The following is a 23928-nucleotide window of genomic DNA, read 5'->3' as shown; positions in this document are numbered from 1 at the left end:
CTCTTACCAGTAAATAAGAAGTAGAACTGCACACTGTTCAAGTCTTTATGCAAATACTGCTTGTTTATCCCCCTCCATCAAATTACTGATTTATGGTCTGGCTGAAAATGAAGTGGTAAGAATTTAGTAAAATTACTTATTACCCATTGAGAGAGTGGGAACCTATAGGTAAATTATATTTAATTGCTCCAAAACTTATAAACTCTTTAAAATCTTAAATCATACCTTAACCTGTAGTTTTCCTTCATGTTGTCTTTGACCACTGTGAAAACAGATAATGGATTCAAACAAAATCTAAGTGTTGTGATTAAAGAGCACCGTGGGTTGCTGAGTACATCAGCAACTGTACATAATACAAAATACAAAATACACTGAGTACATCATTGAAGTAGCTTTGAAACGTAAATATTTGAGTTATGTAACACTGTGTCTGAAATACGTAATATCATTTAGAATAAATACATTTACCTCTTACATGAGATCTTGATTCTTTGTTTATTGGTTATTTTTTCCTAGCTTTGCAAGCTTTTGCTGATCTCACTTAGGCACCTACTGCCTTTGCCATAAAAGCAGTGTTGTTGCCAGTGAATGCTGACATGTATTGAGTGCATATTGGACATACTATGATGCTGTACAGGTGGTGTTTTGCAGAGTACAAGTTAGGCATTTTTTTCAAGTAAAGTACTAAAGCCTCATTCTGGACACTGGCAATAGGTACACTTGGAAAGACCTGCAGAACCTTTTGCTCACTACTTACTTAGGTTGTTATTGTGGTTTGAGTGTTGTTTAAGGAACACTGCTTTCATGCATGTTGTCTGCTTTCTGCTTGTTTTGTTAGGAACAAGCATTTGTCCTTTATTAGTGATCCACTTTCAGTAAGTGATGTTTTGTTTTTTTTTTTTAATGAACTTTTAAATGCTCCTGTCACACAGTTCCTAAAGATATCACTGTTGCATTTGCTGTGATTTAGAAAAGGTTACCTATATTTAGGCTTCAGTCAGTTTTGATTTATTTTGACATGGTAACCTTAATGAAACAAAACTCTAATTTATTAACTTATCGACTTAAAGAACAACAAATCTGCTTTTGATGTATCAGCTGATCTAGTGCCTTGGAATATTGCAGCACTGTTGCTGCAAAAATGCGCATGTGACATTTCAAATGTGGTTCTTCCTCTAGGTCATAGAAGGCTAACTATAAAAAGATCAGTTGAGGAACTAAGAAACTATTGAGGAACTTAGTGACTTTTAGATTGATATTGTCATGCCACCCCTTGAAGAAAACTTGCTGATGCACGTCTTTTGTCTAAATTTTAAGTGCAAAATTAAGCAATCTTCTGTAATTCAACAGCATATTGAGGTTGCCGGTTTTGACTCGGCTCCGCTGAATAACTTCACAGAAGAACTTTGATGGTGCTCTTAATTATTTCAGTGTACACTTGCAGCCCAGAAACTGACTGGATCTTTGGCTGCATCAAGTGTGGCCAGCAGGTCGAGGGAAGTGATTCTCCCTCTCTACTCTGGTCTTGTGATTCCCCACCTGAAGTGCTGCGTCCAGTTCTGGAGCCCATTTGTTGCAATAGAGAAGGGTCATGAGGATGATCAGAGGGCTGGAGCACCTCTCCTATGAGGACAGACTGAGAGAGTGGTCTAGTGGGAGTTGTCCCTGCCCATGGCAGGGGGGTTGGAACTTGGTGATCTTACAGGTCCATTCCAACCCTGAAGATTCTATGATTGAATTATTTAATTTTATTAGTGGTTCTTTTAAGTTGTAGTGAAGTTGGTATCGTCACTGTTTAGCAAGCTCATAAGCTCAAGAGTTGTCAGAAAGCTGTTGGCAGTAGTCAGTGTCTACATTAAGTATAAATAATAAATAATGATGAGGCTAAGAATGGACAAGATAGGGAAGAAAAAGCTGGAGTATGTCTTGTCTGCCTGTTGCAAGTGGGAAATGCTTTCTGTGTGATGAGGTGATAAAAGGTGCAGATGGGGCACAGTAGAAGGAAAATAAGTTGGCTGGAGAAAGAGATGAGAACCTGAGGAAGAAAGAAGACATGGTTGAAAAAAGAAAAGTCTGTGTTTTGGGGGATGTAAGGGAAGAAGATGGAAGGTGAGAATAGTTTGTGAAGTTCTATCCAGTAGAGCAATGCATGGAAACGTATATAAATACATATTCACACCAACTGCCTGAGAGCTTTGTGTAAAATACTGGTTTTGAATGCTGTGGAGGTGTGTGACACTGCCTCTGAGTGAGAGCTGAGTGAGAAAGTGATGCAGTGCTGGTTGGAGCAGTAGCTGCAGGGCTCTGGCAGTCAGTGTTTCTAAAACTATTTACTGAGCAGCAGTGAGGGGAAGGGGAAAGGTGTTTGTTCTGTGTCATTGCTCTGTTTATTGCTTTTGTTGGTTTTTTTCCCATCACAGCTGAGAGAAGTTTTTCTAGAAAAAATTATATATAAATATAACTAATTACTTAAAATTATTCAAAATATAGGTAATTACTTTGATCTCAGAGCATTTTTAATCTGTGTTTACTGGGTAGCTTCATAGTTACAGTTCATCTTAAGAGTATGTACACCAAAGTATAGCCATGTAACTTACAGAGAATTAAACTATCATGTACCAGTGAAGACATTAAACCTGTATTTCTAATTTTAAATGTCCTCATTGTGCATGCTGTTGCTTTAAATAGAATTTTACTAGTTCACACCTTTCACAGAAAGAAAAGAGCTGTTTGGAATTAATGCTGACAGTTATTCAGAAGCTTAAATGTCTCTGAAGGGACTTCTTTACCGATAGCATCGGTGTCACAAAGGTAGGTCAAGACTTCAGTTGAACAACTGCTTTTTGCCCTAATCTGATTTCCACTCTGCATATGTTTGTTCTGCGGTATTGTTTAATCTGTGAGATGCTATGAGGGCAAATGATTAAATTACCTTCCATAGTCTTGTAATTATAGCGTTATCAATTATGTAATGTGATGTATTCACTTGAAGATTGTTCAAATTACTTTCTTTCAGCTGTGTTCTGCAGTGCTGTTTCTGAATATTCCCATAAGGATATAGATCATTATTTTTTACTGAGAAGTATGTTGAAGCTTCATGTTACCATCTGAATTGTGTGAGAATGTAGCAATAGGACAAGGGGTAATGGCTTTCAGCTGGAACAGGGTTAGGCATTTTGTTACACATTAAGAAGAAATTATTTTCTTTGAGAGTGGTGAGACACTGGAACAGGTTGCCAAGGGAGGTTGTGGCTGCCCCATCCCTGTAGTGTTCAAGGCCAGGTTTGATGGGGCTTTGAGCAACCTGGTCTAGTGGGAGGTGTCCTGGCCCGTGCAGGGGTCTGGAACTGGGTGATCTTCAAGATTCCTTCCAACCCAAACGATTCTATGATTCTATAGCTCTGTGATTCTATGACTCTATGATTCTATGAATTGGCTCTAGTTGTTTTCTCTACATTTCCTTTTTGTCCCTTGTAGGGGCACATCCAGATGAGTTTCAACCCAGGTTTGTCTCCTCAAATGGTGTTGGTGGCTGTACTGGTTTTCCCTTGAGAATAACTTACTAAATTGTAAAGATGCTTTTCATTTATACTTTATTAATCTGTTGGATGGCACACTTGATCTGCACTGTTTTGCATTGTGTTTTAGTTTTAAGGTGATTTGCAGCTTTTCTTGACAAATGAAAACAATATTTACCAATGCGAACAACCTCGCAGAGCTGGCTGGGGGCAGTTGTTTCATGTAGTGATTGGCATACTATGGTGTGAGCTTACTCATTTACACAGCAATTTTTAAATTCATTAGCTGTTTGGATTGAGTTCTGGATACTGTTTCTAAATTTCCAAAAGACCGTAGCAATATTTACTTCTATCAGTTATGGAATAAACTCAGTTGAAATAATGCAAGAAAGATTTTATTTAATTTTACTTTGAAGAATGGGATACTCGTTCTTTAAGGTTTCTAAGATATTAAAGGCTGCTTCAGGCATTCTTTGCCAAAAAATTGCTGGTGTGACAGTGTCTGCTGAGGAAATACTGCAGCATGCCTGTTTGTTGGTTTGGTTTTTTTCTTGCAGTTTTTCTCAAAGCTGCTTTGGATGCTGGTTTTGCTTATTGTGGGACTTTTAGGGGTATCTTCTGGAGGCACTGATACTGAAGGAATGTGAGTTATGGCTTGAGTAAAGCTGTGTCTGTGTCTCAGCTCTGAAAAATATTTGATCTACTCTGGTATTGTCAGTCCTGTACGACTGATAATGCAGTGGTTTTATTGGGTAATACTGTGATAGCAAGGCTCTTAAAACAGTTGCCAGAAGATGTACTGCAAAGCTTTAGAAAGTAAAGGTTTAGAAATAGGTCAGTATCAAAGCTCCAGGGGAACTATAATAAATATTGCTGGCTCTGGCTGCAATTGAAGTTTTCCACTTAGTACTTTATCTCGTGGTTATGCAAGTCTTTTCTTGCTGTGTATCCTTAAGCGTCCATTCTTTGTTCTTTTGTCTTGAAGCCTCATATTCTGGTTTAAATTTTTGGTCTTTTTAAAATTGCCAGGAGTCAGTAATTTTTCTTCTGTTATATATGCTCACTTATTTCTCTCCATCCATTATATCTAATTTTCATCTTTCCCTTTGCAATTCCTGCACCAACATGATGTAGGATCGCTTCATGAGCAAAGGATCAATAAAATCACTTCAGAAAATGCATTTTATGTCTCCAGTTTGTGCTTCCCCAGTGTCAGTTTTCTGTTTGAAACATCATTTCTATTCTGCCTCTCAGCTGTGACTGATATTTTAGATATCTGGAGCAAAGTTTAAATTTCTTCGCATGTGCAAGCATCTAAGTATTAATTTATGGTTTAGTTTCTGGTTTTGCAAGTTATTTCTAATCCTAGCTTCCTGAAGCTATGTTTTGTGTTGCTTGGAAAGCTGATGCTTGTAGTGGTGCCATAAATGCTACCACTGTGTTGATTATGATGCTCGATGTTGCTTTAGTGCTGTATAACTGTAGCTCCACTAACATATTTCTAATCTCCCATGCTGATTGCTGGTACTATAGTACCTACTTTTAAATTATTCAGGGATGGAAGTCTGAGTGCAGTATATCACTGCAGAAGTTGGGCAAACATGCTGGTAAAGGTAGAGATCAGGGGTGATCCAAGTCAAAGCAAGGGTCAGGAAACTGACCCTGCAGAAGAAATGACCATGGCCACAAGATTGATTCATATTCTGCTTTCTGAATAACAGAGGTATTCTGCAAAAATGCTTACACCCTGCATGCATATTGCTGGTTCGCTTGTACTGCTCAGTTGTTTGCTGCATCTGTTCGATTCTTCTGGTATACCAATCATAAATGGAAGGAGGGAGGGGATTCCTAGTGAGAAGGAAGCAGATAGGTTTTAACTGAGGCCAAAATGAGACTTGATTTTTGTGGTGAAAACTGAGCATCCCTGGAAAATCTGAAATGCATAAATATGGAATTCAGATAGGGGGAGGTGAAATGTACCTTTTTCAGGTCTTTAAAGAAATCGTAGTAATAAAGTGCTAGGTTTGTGTTTGGTTCCCTTTTTTAATCTGAGTATTTTACTTTTTACCATTTTAAAGCTTTTCTGCAATTGGAGAAAAAAGGACAGAAACAAACCTTCGATCAGCCATGTAGAGGAACAAGGAAAAATTATTCTTTCACAAATGAAGAAGTAAGAGAGATTGATCGGGAAAACCAAAGGTTGCTGAAAGAACTGTCCAGACAGTCTGCAAAGCCGCGAAGTAGCACCAACCTGAAGTCAGCTGTACAGCCGCCCAAATTGTACCACAGTGCCCTCAACAGGCAAAAGGAGCAACAAAGAATTGAAAGAGAAAACCTAGTAAGTTCTAAGAACTGATTTTAGGACTGTTTGTTGTCACATGAACTACTGTTAATTATTTAAAAAGCTGACAAGGCAACACTTGGGCTTTACTGCAGTAAGTCTGCAGTGCATGTTCTTTACTGTGCTGTTTGCACAGGTAATTGTTTGTGTGGTCTTTTGTGGGGAAAAATATTCTTTTGTGAGATGAAAATAGATTTTGCATTGTATGAGATTGCTGTACTGTAGTATCATTCATTTTAAGAGGAACCATGATTTTTAACATACTCATAACTTGGGGTAGCAGTCTAACTCTGTACTTATGCATCATGATTGCTAGTCTCTAAGGAAAGGATTGCAAAAAATAAAGCAATCAATATGATAGCATCAAACCTGTTATGTTTGAAATACAGAGTATACAATACCACTGTGAATTTTGTTTTCTGATTCATAGATTCAGTTTTAAAATATTTATAGCATGTTTCTTGCAATATTTTAGTGTATTGGCAATCACTTTAGTAGAAAACATTCAGACTAATGTATTCATGGAGGGTAAATTCAGACAGGGTATTCACAGAGTTGTCAAATGAAATAATACTGATTTGAGTCAGATTTTTTTTAGTGATTGAATTATAGCACATATGATATTTTAATATCTCCTCATTCATTAGTGTTTTTGAAAGGAAAATGAAATCTAGTTAAAAGAGTTAGAAAACTTATAGTGCAAATAATTTATTAACTGTGTAAGCTTAGGTTGCAGTTTCCTGTTGTGTAGTTAGAGATACAGATTCAACTTGGAGAAAGTTTGTTAAAACTTCAAAGCAGGAAACTTTTTCCCTAGCTCTGCTAGGCTACAGCTGACTAAAGGAACATTACTCTTTGCACACTGAGAAATGACTTTTTACAGATATGCAAGTCTTCTCATTGTCTAAGGAAGAAATGTTTTTAGGCTTGGATGGTTTTAGGCTTGTAGGAGGCCTTTCTTCATGTGTTGGGGGAGAGAGTTTATTATTTGTTTATTAACATTTAGAGCAGGACTTGCTGTTCACATGAACCTGTACACATGAAGGAGTGTATTGGGCTGTGGGAAGGAAGTGCTGTGTCACAGTCACAATCTAGTTGTTCTACTCCATAACAATAGATGATTACTGTCATAATAATGGTATTTTACAATACAGTTGTGCATACTCAAATTCACAAACCTTTTCTCTTTTGATATCTTGCAACTTTTGGATCACAAATCCACCAAAACTAAAGACATAGTAATTTCTTAGGTAGCTGCTTTTAGTACATGTTAGAGACTAGTGGTGGTTCCTTGCAGTTTGAGAAATAATGTCCTTTCCTATTCATTTATGTCGTAGTAGTTGTCACAGCAACAGTGAGTGGACATGTTTGATATCAGAAGCATTCTTTAGAGTTTGTTAGGATTTTATGCTATTTTGGACTACAAAAACATTTTTGTTTATTCTTTTCTCTAAACTCAGGATGATTTATTGTGTTCTTCTTTTCGATAGAGTGATTCATCAGTACAGCTCTTATTTTGTTTAACATTGGTATAATCTTTGAGCAATTCTGTTTACTTCTGTTTGAAGTGTACCTAGAGCATCACAGGTGTAACATTTATTTTTCTAACACTACCTTTTAGGATTACAATGACATGTTTTTCTCTGAGATTGTAAATGAAAAAGCTGTCTTACCCTGCCCATTGAGGTTGTTTTGCTTTACATAGCTATCTATGTGCTTTATGAACTTGTTGTTTTCTTCTGGTCAGGACTTCTATTCACCTCTGTAGACTGAAGAGCTAGAATTCCATGGAACTTCCTTATCAATCTTTCTTCTATTACTTGACAGGATATTTTTCTTTACACAGGGCCTGCAGTACTTCATACAGGATATGCTGTTTGATAAATCTTTGTGAGATGTATATTGAAGAAGGATTCAGGCTTTTCTAAATAATTCAAGAACAGAAACCTACAACAGTAGTCTGTACAGGAAGTAAAAAAATTTTGTTGAAAAGATTTTTTTTTTCCTGTTGGTTTATGGCTTCTATAATTTCTTGTCCTGAAGTTAGGGGAAAACCCTGTTTAAGGAAAGCCTTCACTTGTTATGCTAGAACATTCCTGGAGTATTGCCTGTATTTACTGTTATGAGAAAGACAGCTTGATTTCTGGTGCACACATTTGGCATCGTAGGTGATGCAGGGAAAGTTGTTCAAACATACGGAAATTAGAGAGGAATCTAACTGGTTTGGTGCTCTCTAGCTTTGTGAAAGGGTACAAGGAGGTAGAGGGAATACATCCTGCTGCCACAGAAAGAGTTATGATGGGAAAAAAAGGACACATTGATCTGAAAAATAGTTGTTAAAAGGCAATTGTTAGCAATTTACAGAAAAAGCAGAATAAGCAAAATTGTTTGCTGTTAAAATTCATATCAGAATTTTGTACTTGGTGCTTTTGACAGTGTGCTTTCCTAAGTAGAACTTGGCTGTTGATTGCTTATCTGAGATAACAGGACCAGAGTGTATCTCTTGCCGATAGAGGATGCTGCTGATTCATAAAACTTTGTACTCGTGTTTGAAGATACTTTCAACCCTGTCCCCTCTCCAGTGGAAAGGGACTTAAGTGTAACTGATGTGTTAGTTTTTTCCCATGTTTGCATCTATGTGTCTCTGTCTGTATTAACATATAATTATTTCTGCCAGTATAAGTAAGAAACTTGGCTTCATAGACAAGACACTACACACCACTTAAACTTGTAATGGGTTATTGCATGATACAAAATCCGTACTGCTTTTATGCAGGTATGTGGGGACTTGAAATAATAGATTTGCAGCTACTACACTATTCCAGTTATTTCATCTAAGCTTGGAAATCATTCATGTCTGTATGTTGTTCTTTATTGGAGTGTTTTTGTTAATTTTATTAATTCTGTCTATGATTTAGGTGTGAGATGACCTCAGTGAGCTAAGCTGTTGTGTTCAGCCAGGTACCTAGGCAACAAGTGGCCTTTTTAGTTGACAGCAGAAATTCACTGGAAGCTCTCAGCAGGTCTGGGATGACAGTTCTCAAACCATAGATCAAGGGGGATTTTTCTGTAGATTTTTGGTGGATTTCCATGTATTGGTGTGCATTCTTCGTAGCACATGCTGTTACTACTTACTGCACTTAACTCTATGTTGTTCATTCCCCAACCTCATACTCCCCCAAAATGTACCTTATCTTGAGCCACAGCTTTCAGCTGCACTGCACCTGCCCCACCATCCATCTCATGCCTCAACCATGGGGAGAACTTCTAGGCATGGACAGAAACAGGAGGGGAAGAGCACTGGTCCATCAGGGCTGTGCCTGGGTACCTTGTACTTTCCTTCTGAGAGTTTTAGAGCTCAGATGCTGCATGCTGCTTCTAGAAAGAATACCAAGGTTGTTCAGCCATACTGGTGTCAGTCTGGAGGAGAAAGATATACAGGGAATGCTGTTGTGAAAAAGAATGTAAACTTCTTAGGGGCTCAGAAATACATGTGTTGGGTTGATGGCTCCTTAGAAACTTGAGCACACAGGGTTTTATAAGGTATTTTTCACTTCCTGGATTCAAAGCCTCTGTATGCCAAGACTAAAGACAATTTTATTAGCTCCTGATATTGCAAAGTACAATGGAAGAAAAAAAAAGATTTCCAGGGCCCTCTCATTGGGGAAGCTATCAGAATGTGGGACTGGCATGCAGGTGTATTTGGCTGAAATATTCCACAATACAGTGCAAATACAGTTCTGTTATGTGATCATAGTGTTTAGACTGTAGGCTTTTTGTGGTCAGATGTTTTGTGGCCTACTGATTCCTGACCCACACTCAAGATTTCTGAGCATTGTTGTGGTAATTATAATAAAGACTGACTAATTAACAAGTTCAAGGAAGTTTTTGGTTATTTTGCACACTGCTCAGTTTTGTGAGATGTTTTTTGGGTTTTTATTTTTATACTCTTAGTCTACTTTCTTTGTGATTATGCCAGCCACACATAAACACGATAGCTGTTCAGTTAAAAAGACTAAAGTGTGTTTTTTGACATTTAAGTTAAGGCTAAGTAATGCAACTGCCAATTGAAGAAAATGACAGATATTTGTATTGATAAGAACAGATAGCTTGAATGCACTGTTATCTGCTTCTCCCTCCCCCACCAGGACACAGGAAAGGGTCAGGGTGGTCACTAACATCAGTGACATTAGAGGAGGCGTAATATAAATAAATTTGAACAGCTGTCAAGGCACACTAGTCAGCTGGTTAGAATTCAAAGGAGCTGAAACTGAAACCTTCATGCATTTAAAATGCAAAGTAAACCAAGAAAAAGTATTGTTTTCTGCCTTCTTTCTGAAGCCAGTTTAGGAGTGGTGGCCTTCTAGTGTTTTGGTTTAGGTTTTTTTTTTTCTTTCCTTCTAAGCGTAGCTGCTTTTTTTTCTTTCTTTTTTGGCAGAGAGCATTAGAATTAGCTTTAATGCTCTCATGTTGTTTCCAAAGCTGAATTTCCATTCGCTTGGCCCACTGTGTAGCAGTTCCTTTGTTCTCCACTTTTTGGCAATATGACATTTCCTTCTGTCTTTAGCAATATGAATTTTAGTGCTTTATAGATACTAATCTATGTCCAAATGCCTAGAATTATAAAGGCTTATACTATTCCTAGAAGGTAATAATGCAGAAACACCTTCTGTGATTTTTTTTTTTTCCCTGTTTTTTGTATTATTATTGTACTTCTATTGTATTATGATAATATAAAAGAAGGTGGAGGAAGCGGGAGGCTTTTTCCAAGCTGCGAGGTCATCAGTGATGCAATATTCTCTATGTATAAAGCTTGAATCAAAAGCTCTGGAGGAACTATAATGCAATTCAGAGCAACTAATGATTGCAATTAGTGTCTGTTATGGTTGGCTTTTTATTCCTTAGATCTCATCGGGAATAAATATTTGATTCTGAACACCTGGATTGTGTTACGTGGTCTGAGTTTTTGGTCAGTAGTTTCAGTGTCAACATTTCTGTTCGCTTTAGTGTTGCAGAATTTAGTCTCCAGAGATGTAGCACTTCAAAAGAGCAAGGAAAGTGGCAGTGTTCTTTGGTCCATTTCTTGAAAGCAGAATGTAATGAAAGAATTAGTAGTTTCATGTGTATAATTCAAAAAGAATATTTGTTTAAGGTACTTGAACCATTGTTCAGGACACTTCTTCGGTTAAGAACCTCAAGATTATAGGGTTGTTAATAAAAACATAAGAATCAGATTAGTTCTGGGTTACAGATTTAGTAGGTCAGGACTGCCATTTCAATGTGTTGATGAGTTCATTTCTGTATGCAGCGGGCCATTCTCCAGACTGCAGAATTTATGACCACAGATAGTCTGTAAGTTAACAAGCCCTTGATACAATTTGCAGCAGAGGGCAAGGGAACCACAGGAGCAATTCTCTCTTTCTGTAGAAGAGCTTTTCTTAGAACATTTTTGCACCATGGAATCTTGATCTACTCTGCTTATACTTCGCACTGTATCAAGTCCAGTGTTAACCTGTTCAAAATTATGTTTTGCTGCTGAGAGAGGTTGTTTGTTTGTTTGTTTTATATTTAGTAGTAGGGCTTGATCCTTGTCAAAATATAAGCATAAAAGGAAAACCAGAACTGTATTTAAATTAGAATAAAGTGTGCATATATAAATGTTGTATGTTCAGAATTAAGTTTGAAATTCCTTCTGTGTTAAGGTATGCAAATTCTATGAGGCTTTTATTGTTGGAGTGTAGAATTGTAACATGCTCAACTCTCCTGGAAAAGTATTGCACAGTTTACTCAGTCCCTTTGTGATTCAATTGAATGCATTGAGAGTTTCCACTTTTAATTCCAAAGGTAAAAAAGTGATAACTGCAAGTCTAAATGTATGTAGTTGCATGTGGGATGTATGTAGAGATGTGGATGAAGTTGTGAGTGAAATGTTGGACATAACATTGAGAGGCAAGTCTGCCATTTCATGTTCTGCTACTGGTGTTAGTGGAGAGCTATTTCTAGCTGAAGTCCTTCCTTTGACTTTTGCTTACTTAGGTATTTCCACTTGACGATGAACTGACTGGCACTTGCTGCAAGCACTTGTGACATGTCAAGTCTGAGCCAAAATCTCTTGTCCTTTCCTGCTTGTGCACTCTGCAGGCTTCCAGTGCCCATGCAGAAACTACCAAGAGTTTATAATTCTTGTTACAACTAGACAATGACAACTGATGATCCTATGAATACTATGCTGTTTCCTAAGTCACTTTCTGTATTTCTTTTATTCTTCTTAAAAAAAAATTAAAAAAAAGACGGATACCTGGAGTACGAGAGGATGATCACCTTATACAGAGTGAATTGAATTGCTATACAGACAAATTCTTGACTTCTGCCATATAAGTATGCAAGTCCACATTTCATCCTTATTACCAAAGGTATTTTTAGTACTTCAGAGACTGGTGTAATCACAGTTTGCATTGTCTGTCGTTGATGGGATGCATGTCATAACCCTGCCCAGTAATGCCTCTGTCATTGCCAAATGTTTGTAGGCCATCAAATGAATTTAAATTAGTGGAGGGAATGTATAATAGATCTGTGCAAGGCAAGTGATGGAGGTGAAATGTATTAAAATTTTGAAATTTTTGGCTGGAAATTGTATATACCTGAGTACTTCAAAACTTGTTCTGCCATCAGGTTATTTTTGAGATTATGAGGTGTCTTAATACATCATGTTTTAAGTAGAAGTAGTTAGGCAGAATGGGAAGCTATCTGTATCTTACAAGTACTGTGTAAGTAGCAGTTCTAATTTAATGCCTGCTGCATGATTGTCAGGGTTAATTTCAACAGGAGGGAATTATGCCTGTAGTAATTTCAATTAGAATATCTTAAAATTAGATTATGGATTTGTAAAAATAGTGTCCAGTGGATGTTTGTGCTTTCCTTTTGACATAACTTTCACAGAACTGATTTAGTAATTCTCTCTGATGATCCTGCAGTATAAAGTGGTCTAACTATGTTTGCAAAGTGAAGCTTTAAAAAAACAAAACAAACAAAAAAGCAAGCAAACAAAAAAGCAAGCAAACAAAAACCAAACAAAACCCAAAAAACCTAAGACAACTTCTCATGCTTTTGGAAATTTAAAAGTGAGGAACATAATTGGATATGAGCAGGATAGCTTCTGTTAATTACCAGTTCATGTTGTGCAATGCTAAAACTTTGGGTTATTGCAATTTGAATTAAAATCAATTTGTGAATATCTGTTTTGTATTTTCTTGTTTGTTATTCCTCTTTCTTAATGATATTTCTCTTCAATACTAAGGCTTTCCTGAAAAGACTGGAAGCAGTGAAACCGACAGCTGGTTTGAGGCGTTCTGAGCAATTGTTGGACTATCAGCGCCAGATGAGCTATCTGAGTTCTTCACCTGCTGTAAGAAGAGGAAAATCTGCTCTCAGCCAGCTTAGTCCTTCCAGTAAGTATTTTGAAGCTGAGGATTGCATTTATTTGAATGTATTTTATCTTTTTATGATTCAGAATTATGAAGCACTTACTGCTAAGAATAGGAAAAAAGGTCCTTTTTCTGTCTCCCTTAGACTGATCATTTAACACGCAGAAATCATTTAAGGGATTTTTTTTTTTTAATCATACAAAAATATTCTGACCATGTGAATTATTTACTTATCATCCTAAATTTCTAATAAATTATTTTAATAGTCTTTTCCAAGAAGGTTGAAAAAAATCCATTTTGTAAAGAAATATTCCTCATTCTGCCAGTACCTGTTGTTGAAAGAAGTGACAATAACAACCAACAATGAAAAACCCCAAATAAGGATCAAATTCTTATTCAGAGAATGTGAATCTACTGATAGTAATGTTTTCTCTCTTAAAAATCGTGTGTAGGGTTTGGAAATGTAGATCATGTGTCCCTGTAAAGCCATATGTCAGGTTAAAGAACCACAGCACTATAGCATAGGCCTGAATTCTGTGGCCTGACCATTGGCAATCAACTCAGAGCATTTTGGGGTTATATTTAATTTACTGAGATTTTTTTATTGTTTGTTTTTTTCCTGGAAACTCTGATAATGAGTGTTGCAGTACTAATATAGCATAAGGTTTTCTTATGTACTGAACATGCATTTTCACTCTGTCTGTGTGTGTTAACAGGACGCACTTCAAGAGCCACCACTGTACCAGGTACAATGAGCCAGAGGAACGAAAAACCCATGTCTGATACAGCCTGTGGGGCACTACAGAGACCTAAGCCCACTAATGTCCGTGCTGCTTGGCTATAAGTACATTCTTTGCCTCGCATACTGAGATGATCCTCAGACTTGTGGTTTCAGTGCTTTTGCAAATTCAGTGTGCAAAGTGTTTTCTGCATTGTTCAGTGATTAAAATGCATTGCATATGGTATAATTGTTTATAAAATGTTTTAAGTGAACAGTTTCATTTCAGTCAGTGTTTTGCATGACAGGAAGGACTTATGAAAGGAGAAGGGGGTATTTAAATGGGCAAGTTAAATAGAAGTTGCTAATTCTTATTTTTATTCTCCACTGATAAGTGGAATTTGCATCCGTAACATGGAAGGACAGATTTGCTGCACTGTAGGTGTAAGATAGAAAGAAAATATTTAATATTTTAAAATCTTGCATTAAACTCATAAGTATATGCTTAATCCCTAGATTGTCCTTGATTTTCATCCTGGTTTGGATAAGCCTTCTGAGCTTTGTGTGCAATGATATTTTGGCTTAAAGGATCTCTTTCTGCACACAAGGGGGTGAAGCAGATTGTGTATTCCTGCATGGTTAGATAAAATACTGAGGCTGCAGATGATCTGCCACTCCACCTGTGCTCCAAGTGTTGAAGCATTTGTTTTTCACTCAAGGCTGTGTCTCTTCCAGATTTAAAATAGTTTTGGAACTTGTATTGGGATCTTTGCATAGGAATGATGCTTCTGGTACTGTTTGAACAAGGGTAAAGACTGAAGAGAACAGCAGTTTCAGGTTGACTCTAAATAGGGAGTTTTAGTTATTTCTCAAGGTGAAGAATGTTGGTTCTCAAGCAAGGGAAGTATTTCATGGCCCTGCTTTTGTAGAACCTTGTGCTCCGTGGTGGGTGAGCTTCAGGAAACTTGAACATCTGAGAATGATCTGAATTTGGAAAAAAAACCAAAAAACAACAAAAGCAAACAGTAGAAAAAAGAAAATCTTGTTATGCTTCTTGTTTTTTTAATGTCATGTTCATACCAAATATTTGTAGTAGTGTCAGAAAAGTTTCAGTGTCAACATCCATTTACAAGGGAATTAAAATTTAATTGAATTGGTAATCACAAATACTACGTGGTATGCTTTACTTCTATAAATGAAGGCAAACTTTCAGTGACCTTATTTTTTAGGACAGTCTTAATGAAGAGCAGAAATTGTGATGTCACTATCGAATGGATGTTGCTGGAAGCCTGCTCACTTCTCCAGCTTCTTCCCAGAAGAATTACAGGACATCACTTCGTATTATGCATAAAATAAAAAAAAGCTGTGTTCAGTACTGCTGGGTCTTGGCCCTGTGGAATTGAAAGTTTATTATTCTTTGCTCGTGCTTGCATGAGGGCTTAGTCTTTCAGGTGTTCTGCATTGTAACAAACTTAATTGGTCCTGTGTGGTGTTTTGGCACAGCTTCTGCACCTGGTAACCTGCAGATCAAATTTAGCTGTTTGACAATATTTGAACTCTAAAGCAGCATTGTGGCAGTTTTTTAATTGCAATTATTATTCATTGATAGGGATTGTAAGGAATATTTTGCATAGTGCAACTGTATTTATTTGTGCTATTGTCCTAATTAAACTTATTTACTATTTAAAGATTTTTGTCCTTGAATGTATCAAGGTCACAGTTTAAATGCTTTTTAGTGTTCATATATGGTTTTTTTTTCTGTAAAGAAATTCACAAAACAAATTGCTTTTAATTGCTTAATCTTATTTAATTTTGGTATAAAAGACTGTCAATTTTGTATGTCATTTTTCTAAATCATAAGAAATAAAATATTTAACATGAATTGCTTGTCATTGCAGTGGATTCTTTTGGAATTTTATCATTGGCATTGAACTGCAAAGGAGACCATGGAGAAGTGTGCAAAGAATCAGTTTGTTCATTGATGCACTTTACCTGTTAGTGACTTTGGTGTGCATTTTTAAAAATAAGCTATATTGGCAGGTCTTAAATAATCTCATTATTTTTATAGCAAAAAATCCTGTTTCTAATAGACTTATTTTCTGTCCATTTTTGTAAGCTGCCACTTTATGTTCTCTTCCACTTTTTTCTTCCCCACAAAAAAAGATCTCTCTGAAAAAAAAGTGCAAGCTGCTTTGCTTCCACCTTAAAGTGAACTGCTACACTGTTTTAACTCAGGGTTTCAGGTAGGAACCAGTCTCCCAGATGAAGTGACAAGATTGCCAATTTGGATGCCAGCACTGGAGTATTCATCTCACTGCGAGGAGAAACGAATTGTGATGCCTCCATCACATTTGTGCTCTGGAAGTATTCCTGCATCATTCCTAAGCTCCGTTTCTTCCAGGACAGGGTTCTGCTGTGTATTATTTTCTGCAATGCTGAAGGTCTTAGCTTTAATCACTGACTAAATGAAAGGAACTGGGAGTGATGATACCTGTCTGTCTGGATAGGTGACACATGAAGGGCATTTTCCCAAACAGACTGTTGAGTTCTTTACGACTCAGTATTAATCCCAATGAACCTGAGAGACTCCAGCTAATTTGGAGGAATCACACAAGGCCATTCCTCATATGGAATGTATAGGCTTTCCCCTGTGCCACAGCCTGTCTTCTGCCTGTCTTCTGTCAGAGTGCTTGAAGTCTTCACTGAAGATCCTGAGGCATCTCTTCTATCATCCTGTCACTCAAGAGGGTTTGTCTGATTGTCTTAATCAAATGGCTGGATGGATTTTTATGTCTTATGTGATGTATGTAGACATTTTACTGGACTGTATTTTCCTGACTGTCATCTAATGAGTTTCAGGATAAGCCCCTGTAAAAAGCCTGTGTGTCTCTTTTCTAACAGATCACCAATAACATCTTTATCCCATTATGTTCTCCATGTCAGTAGACCCTGCCTTCCCAGCCTGGGCAGGTTGAGTCATCTGGCAGATGAAAGCTCTTGGTTTAAAGAGGGACTTCAGGAAGTGAACACAGGTGTCTGAGATGTACCATCTGGGGAACAATGTTTCATACCCTGACCTCAGATACTGGCTACTGTGACTTCTGCTGAGATTATCCCATCTGTGGCATCCTTGCAGATGTAGTGTTGTTTTTAACTACTTAGCAGAAGGACAAAACCTTGCCATATTTCTCACTATGTCTTAAACTCTTCCCTCTGACTTTTAAAGAAATAATGGCTGCTGTTTCCATGACAAGCATAGAGCAGAGTGAAGGTTATCCCCTTCAGAAAGGTAGGACAGATTCAGTCTGCTGTCAGATTCTCCCCCTCTCTGCAGTAGGCTACACTCTATTTAGAGACAGGTAGATCTTGCATACCCACCTGAAGTTCTTAACTTCACCTCATCCAAAAGATCAGCAGATCTCAGTTCCCTTTCCAGGCAGTGTCCTTTCAGAGCTGGGCAGCTGCATGGTAGGTGGGCTTTGTCATTCTTTATTAGAAAGATGTATTACCAGGCTAGTTAGGTTGGGTTTCCTAGTGTGCAAGTGGGAGATAAAAGGTAATGCTTCTGATGTAGGCTTTTGCTTGCATAGTTTGTCTGTGACTATTGCAAAGATGCAAAAGCATTGGGGCAGGGGTATCAGTTCATTTAACTGCAGTTCAAATCACAACTGGAGATAATCTTCAAAATCTTCTATTTTTCAGCTTTGCACAGCTGATGGCTGGATTTTAGGTTACACTTTTAGAAAGAGTAATGCTGAGTACCACAGTCATTGTGCAGAGCTCTTTCAGGTGGATATTTGTTTCATTGTCAATTTTGAACTCTGACCCAAAGTATGATGAGCACTGCCTGGAGTGGGCCACAGAGTGTGCATGTGCACACAAGCATCTAGAGTGGCTTCCCTGTAAGTGTTCTCAAAACATCATTTTCCATCTACTGTGTGCTCTCAGTCCGTGCGAATGAGGGGCTAGTGCAGTGGTAGTCACATGAAATTTTAACCAAGACAGTGTCCACAAACATTATTTGTGGGAGACTTACTCCACTTATACTCCAATCTAATTTCACAGAGCAAGAGGGATATTATTCCATGGAGAGGCTTGCATGTTGAATTGTTCCAGCTTTCACACAAGCAATGCTGTGAGAACAGGTATCGGGGAAAGGCAGCAGTGACAGCACCTGCAACAATGTCCTACCTCAGGCAGTGACGACTCCCTCAGTAGAGCAACACTGTTCACTCAGTGCTGCTAGCCCAGGCACCCACTACTCTGCAGCTTATATTCAGTGTGGAAACTGCAAGCTGTCTAAGTAACTAGTCACCCTTTTACCTTCAAGTACAGCTAGTGCATTTCCAATACATATCCACTTTTTTCCACCCTAGAGCACTAAAAACAACAGGAATTCCAGAATTCGTACCAGAAACTCACAAGACACCTTACTTCTACATATGAAAAAGATGCAGCTGAAATAAAGCTTATTTGAGTATTACTTTCTTAGTCTTACTCCTTTTTCTAGGTGGATACGTTAATATTTGTATGTAGTCTTAACTCAACCTCTGGAACACCCACAACACTTTTTCCTTGCTTTGCCTGATGATAGAACCATGAGTTCAGAACCATGCAGCACCTAAAGTTTAAAAACTACTGTATTCTGATCTCACCAGTAATGCTCAAGTTGTAAATAATTATGTAATTTGTAATATAATTATTTTAATAACTCATAAGTATTCCGTTCTAAACTACTTTATCAAGTAAAATTTAGACTTTATCTAAAGTAAAATAAGTAATAATGCCTTCACTATCAAATGAAGACACTTATTTAAAAGCTAAGGATAATATAAATGAATTATCAAAGCACCTAAGACTATGTTGTAGTTTATCTGTAAGACAACTTGCTGCAGTACCATCAAGCTGACTCCATTTGGTTTTCCTATTGCAGAATTACCAATAACCACTCCACCTAACTCAAAGTCTGTTGAAAAACTTCCAAGAGGCTTAGGCAGTACCATACAATCACTAATAGTGTGCCAATTAGCACATTACCTTAAAGGATATGTACCTGTAATGTATGCAGTGTACTGAAAACAACAAGAAAGCTCATTAATATATTAATTTATTTATTTCAGTTTTAGTTCAATTGAACATCAGAGCAGACAACTTTTTTCTTTTTTTTTTTTAATTACAGGGATTTAAAAAACTTGGTATGTCCACATTCTGCAAAGGATGTTTGAAGAAACCAGATTGTGGTTTCAACCACATGATTTTATAATGTGTTGGTGAAGAGCCTGCAGTTAAAAGCTCAGCCTGGTTCTTTTGTATTTTCAGACAATCATTTCACTTAATATCACTTAATGTAATAAAAACAACTTTAGAAGAAAACATTATTTTAATTCATGTTATGCCACCACACTTGGGTAGCTAGAGACATCAGTACAATAGGGATCTCTGAATAACTTCACTGTAAGAGTTCACATAATTAGATTTTAAGCTATGTATGGACCACCTATGTCTTGTCTCTAGACAAAATTACCTCAAATTTGAAGTATAGTATATACATAGGTTCCAATACAAACATTGGAGGAATTTTCATACAAAACTGTGATAGAGTGGACAGTTTTTAAAATTAATGTATCATCATCCCAACCAGGTGTTTACTGAAATTCTCTTTTGTTTCCCTAGGAAATATTTTGTTGTTGTCCATTACATCACAATAGCATATTTAAAAAAAAAAAAAAAAGTTGATGGAGAACAATTGAACTACACTATGATGTTGTTTTAGACATACTTCTTGATTTCATCATAAAGTACTAATACAAAAGCTCCGCCCATGCCTCTCAACACATTCGACCAGGCACCTTTGAAGAACGCTTTGCCTCCTTCATCTTTAGCTATCTTCTTCCAGCAATCAATTGTGCCCGTGTACATAATATCAGCTGTGGAAACAAACAAAAGGGTCAGAAGGCTTGCAGTTTTACAGCAAGTCTATTTCAACCTTCATACATATTAAAGAGTAAGCAAAGCATAGCCGAGAATTTAAAATGAAGAAATCAATTAATGAAAAGCAATTTCAATTCTCCACATGGAAATCAAAACAAATCAACTGTAAGTCTAAGTAAGTATGACAGAAATAACCAGCAATGTGTTTCCCATATTTTTTTTTTTTTGAAAGGACCCCAGTAAGATCACTAGCATTCTGCAAGATAAATATACCCAGCATCGCCCATCATAAGTCAATGGAGATAATATTTCCTGCTGCCAGAACACCACAGGAGCACTTATTCTTACCTCCCTTTCTGCCAGACTGCATCATCATCCTACGTCGCACAGTATCAAAAGGGTAAGAAACCAGCCCTGCTACTGCAGTGACACTCTGGGCAATCATCCAGCTCACTACGATATGCACATTCTTTGGATCAGGCAACATACCTGTCATCAAGAACAAATAAACAGAGTCAGTACAGAGGAGGGGTTTATGGGAAAAGTGGCTGTAGAAGAACAATCACCCACTGATGTCTGAAGTTAATTAAGCCAAGTCAATCAAGGCTGCAGTTCTCCCTATTTAGCTATTAGCAGATATTATGCGTGAAACAAGTTTAGGGGCCTGTTGGATTTTGCGATCTAAGCCCTCTTCATGCTTCCTGACCAAAAGGTCTCTCCTATAGAGCCCTCCCAGGCTTGTGTCATTAGCTATAATGAGTAACGAGCTACCATACAAGCCAATCTGTACGAGCCTTAAGACAGAAAGAAACTGGAAAGTGTCCAAAAACACTGCACATTCAAGACTTCTGCTCAGAGCAGCAAGTTGAGCGAGGCAGGAATGCACTTCAGAAACACCTGTGCATATCCTAGCACTAGCACCCTGAGCTGATGCTGAGCCAAGTCCTGCTTGTCCTTGTGTACTGCCAAGTGCCTTTACTGGGTGGATCTTCCCTTGCAGTCACTTCTCCATGCACTTCTTACCCTTGGCCGTGTCATAAACCCCAAAATAGGCTGCTCTGTAGATAATGATGCCCTGGACAGAGACACTGAATCCTTGGTACAGGCCCTTCAAGCCATCAGACTTAAAGATCTTGACGATGCAGTCGCCCAGCCCACTGAACTCCCTTTCAGTGGCTCCTTTGCCCACATCAGCCGCCAGCCGGGTCCTGGCGAAATCCAGGGGGTAGACGAAGCAGAGGGAGGTGGCTCCCGCCGCGCCTCCGGACGCCAGGTTCCCTGCGAAGTAGCGCCAGAACTGCTTGTGCCTGTCCACTCCCCCAAGGAAGATCTGCTTGTACTTGTCCTTGAAGGCGAAGTTGAGGGCCTGGGTGGGGAAGTACCGGATGACGTTGGCCAGGTTGCCTCTCCAGAAGGAGAGCATGCCTTGCTCCTTGGGGATGCGGACTATGCAGTCCATGATGCCCTTGTACTGCTTATCTGCCGTGATCTGTTTGCTGGCATGTTGGACCTGTGCGGAGGAGAAGGGATGAGAGTGTCGAGAGGGGGGCACTGCAGGGGTGACCCCGCGCGGCGGCCCGCTGAAGGGTAGGGACGGGGCCTTCCCCGCCGCCTGGCCCGGCTCCCGCTCCCTCGAAGCGCTGCTGAAGAGCCTGGGCAGCTCCCGCCTACCCGGAGCCGGCCGAGTTCCTTCCCATAGCCACGCCGGCCGGCGCCCGCCGCTCCCGCACCCACCTGTAGCGCGGCCCCGCCGGGCTCCCGCCGCTGCCAGCGGGGCCGCCCCCCCCCGGCGCCTCCTTACCTGCAGCAGCAACTTCACTCTCTCGATGGGGGCGACAGCCGTCTTGGAGATGGCGGCGGCGATCCCACCGGCCAAAAAGTCCTTGACGAAGCTGAGGGCTTGGTCACCCATGCTGGCAGCCGGTCCGACACCCCCTGCCCGGAGAGAGCCAACGAGCCGCGCACCTCCCCACCCGGCCGCCCCCGCTCACCGCCGGCCAAATGGCCCCCGGCCCCGCGCCGCCCATCTTATACCCCGCGGCCTCTCGCGATAGGAGGAGGTGCCCCCCGGGGCACGGGCATTGGCTGGGACCCCCCGAGCCCGCCCCGGCGGGGGGCGCGGGCAGCGCCGCCATGTTCCCTGGCGGAGGCAGCGCGAAGGCCGCCGGGCTCGGGACGTTTAAAGGGCAAATTAAAGTTATCTGCTCCCTGCCGGGGAACGCTATGTCAGAGCATGTGCCTGTTGTATTAATAGCACAGGAGGGCACTGAGAAAGCTGGCAGGGGTGCCCCGGGCAACGTTAACTGTTTCGTGTAGGCTGTGGTCTGAAAGCTTGCCCAGAGAGCCTGGGAGAGGTGGTGGCTCAACTTGCTGACTGAAGCCAACTTGAAGAAGTAAGAGTGCTTTAAGCCTTGGACTTTGTGCGGGGATTTGCAGTGCGAAGCACGAGGGGGATGTGGATGCTGGGCAGGCACCCTGATGTGTGTGTGTGTTATCAACAAAGGTCACCAGGGATGTATCATCAGCCGGGAAGGTGGTGCCCTGTTCATGAGTGTCAGTAACCAGAATGGGGATAGACCTTTCAGAGCCAAGGACGAAGAAAGTGACTTCATGTTTGATAGACTGTGTGAAGTTGCGGGGGTTGAGGTCTTTAAATACCCCAGCATGCTCCAGGGCCTGGCTTTCCTGAAGAGGAGGCAGTGTGCTGTCCTGCACTGTACCCTCATTCCAACCCTGCAAGGTCACTCTCACAGTCTCAGTGAGTCCCCTCAGAACGGGGGGGAGGGGAAGGGACTCCAGGAAACACCTGCCCAGGCACTCTGAAGTTGCTTGACTTGCACCGGATGTGAAAGAAGAGTAAAGGCTGTAGGGAACCCCTGCCTTCCCTAGCTGTCTGGTTCTTAGGGAAACATTCGAGTTCAAATAAAGATTACAGGTTTCCCCTGTTTCCCATCTGTTTCTGTTTCTCATCCATCCATCTGTTTCTCATCATAAAAAAGCAAGATCTATTTGGTGACTTTGCTGTGAAAGCCAGTGCACCAAGTTGTAGATGCATACCTAGGAGTTTGCCTTAAAAATACATTAAGATGTGCCCTCAGGACAATGTTATATTGAAGAATGCATAGTGTAGTGGGGTCTACTTTCATTTTATAATATGGTGTCAATAATGGGAATAGGATTGATCTTAATGTAGGTGCTAAAAGACTGGCTGTTCCACAAAGAGACATTTTCCTCAGGACAGCAAATCTTACTGACTTTGCCAGCACGAGTCAATGAGACTGTAAATCTGATCTCCTGTTTGCTTTGCCCTCTGTGACTCTGAGGTCTGCTGAGGTAGAGGTCTCTTCTCATGAACCTCAGCTCTGGGAAGTGGATGACAGCTTTCATTTCCAGGAGTAACCTTTGTACCTTGGCCATTCTGAGCAGATAGAGCCTTCCCCCAACTTCTAAAAAAGGGGAAGAATGTGGCCTAAAAGAGCTCTTTTCTTCAAGCAAGGACTGCAAGCAGGTATAAGATTCATAGGGAATCCCTAGAATTAGGCTGTGAATTGTGGGGATTTATTGTTTAACGGATGTACCCTTGACCTTTCATTTTGCTTCCTCGGGCTTCACTCTCCAGGCCTGGTGTCTCCACTTTTTGCAGGAAAGTAAATATCCCTTTAATATCTAAAAGCTGTGATGGTGTTACTCAGAGTTGCTGCCTGTCTGTCCATACTGATAAGATCTTCTTGGTGTGTATGCACTCAGGTGTCAGTCAGTGCCCTGCTGACTGCTGTGTGGTGAGTGAGAGATGGGAGAGTGACAGTGGGATGCTACAGGGAGAGGGGAGAGGAAGAGCCTGGAGTGAGACTGTGTGTGGGGGTCTACCTTGAAAGGGTTTTTTGCCTGCTAGTTCTCCACCATCTTCAGATTAGTTCATTTAAATTTTTGAATTTTTAAAATGGCATTTTATTAAAGTCTTTATCATAAGAATTCCAGTTAGCTTTCGAACGTGTT

General features: G+C 39.6%; 2 protein-coding genes and 1 long non-coding RNA gene across 6 annotated transcripts in view; 2 read left to right on the top strand and 1 right to left on the bottom strand.

Annotated features, from left to right (window-relative positions):
* The window catches only part of CFAP97 (cilia and flagella associated protein 97), a 33023-nt gene extending 17140 nt beyond the window's left edge, over positions 1–15883 (top strand). For 2 of the 3 annotated variants that reach the window (XM_071743288.1, XM_071743289.1), the window contains exons 4-7: positions 5597–5856; positions 13157–13307; positions 14000–14106; positions 15231–15883. In XM_071743288.1, the coding sequence (XP_071599389.1) occupies positions 5597–5856; positions 13157–13307; positions 14000–14106; positions 15231–15260 (548 nt within the window). In that variant the 3' untranslated portion in view covers positions 15261–15883. Of the gene's footprint in view, positions 1–5596; positions 5857–13156; positions 13308–13999 lie in introns of all 3 variants that reach the window. The other variant, XM_071743290.1, reaches the window with a different exon arrangement.
* A 3209-nt stretch (positions 15884–19092) lies between these two features.
* SLC25A4 (solute carrier family 25 member 4) lies at positions 19093–21946 on the bottom strand. Its single transcript, XM_071743299.1, has 4 exons — positions 21734–21946; positions 20956–21442; positions 20281–20421; positions 19093–19928 (listed from the first exon to the last, which is right to left on the bottom strand). Exons 1-4 carry the CDS (start codon positions 21842–21844, stop codon positions 19771–19773), a joined length of 897 nt encoding a protein of 298 aa, XP_071599400.1. The 5' UTR covers positions 21845–21946; the 3' UTR covers positions 19093–19770.
* Positions 21947–22928: 982 nt separating this feature from the next.
* The window catches only part of LOC139795958 (uncharacterized), a 39223-nt gene continuing 38223 nt past the window's right edge, over positions 22929–23928 (top strand). The window contains exon 1 of one of the 2 annotated variants that reach the window (XR_011725773.1): positions 22929–23440. This is a non-coding gene — a long non-coding RNA (uncharacterized lncRNA). The remainder of the gene's footprint in view (positions 23441–23928) is intronic. The other variant, XR_011725774.1, reaches the window with a different exon arrangement.

The sequence above is a fragment of the Heliangelus exortis genome, chromosome 4 (assembly GCF_036169615.1).
Source record: "Heliangelus exortis chromosome 4, bHelExo1.hap1, whole genome shotgun sequence".
In the NCBI taxonomy this organism is placed as follows: Eukaryota; Metazoa; Chordata; class Aves; order Apodiformes; family Trochilidae; genus Heliangelus; species Heliangelus exortis.
Note: the sequence above shows the minus strand (reverse complement) of the source record. Positions and strands in the feature narration are given on the sequence as shown.

Bases quoted from the DNA above. Each gene is read 5' to 3' on its own strand.
- SLC25A4 (XM_071743299.1), bottom strand. From the start codon at position 21,844: ATGGGTGACCAAGCCCTCAGCTTCGTCAAGGACTTTTTGGCCGGTGGG. The intron at 21,443-21,733 runs GTAAGGAGGCGC...TCCTCCGCACAG, and splicing joins GAGTGAAGTTGCTGCTGCAG to GTCCAACATGCCAGCAAACA. The intron at 20,422-20,955 runs GTAAGAAGTGCA...TCTTGATGACAG, and splicing joins GGTTTATGACACGGCCAAGG to GTATGTTGCCTGATCCAAAG.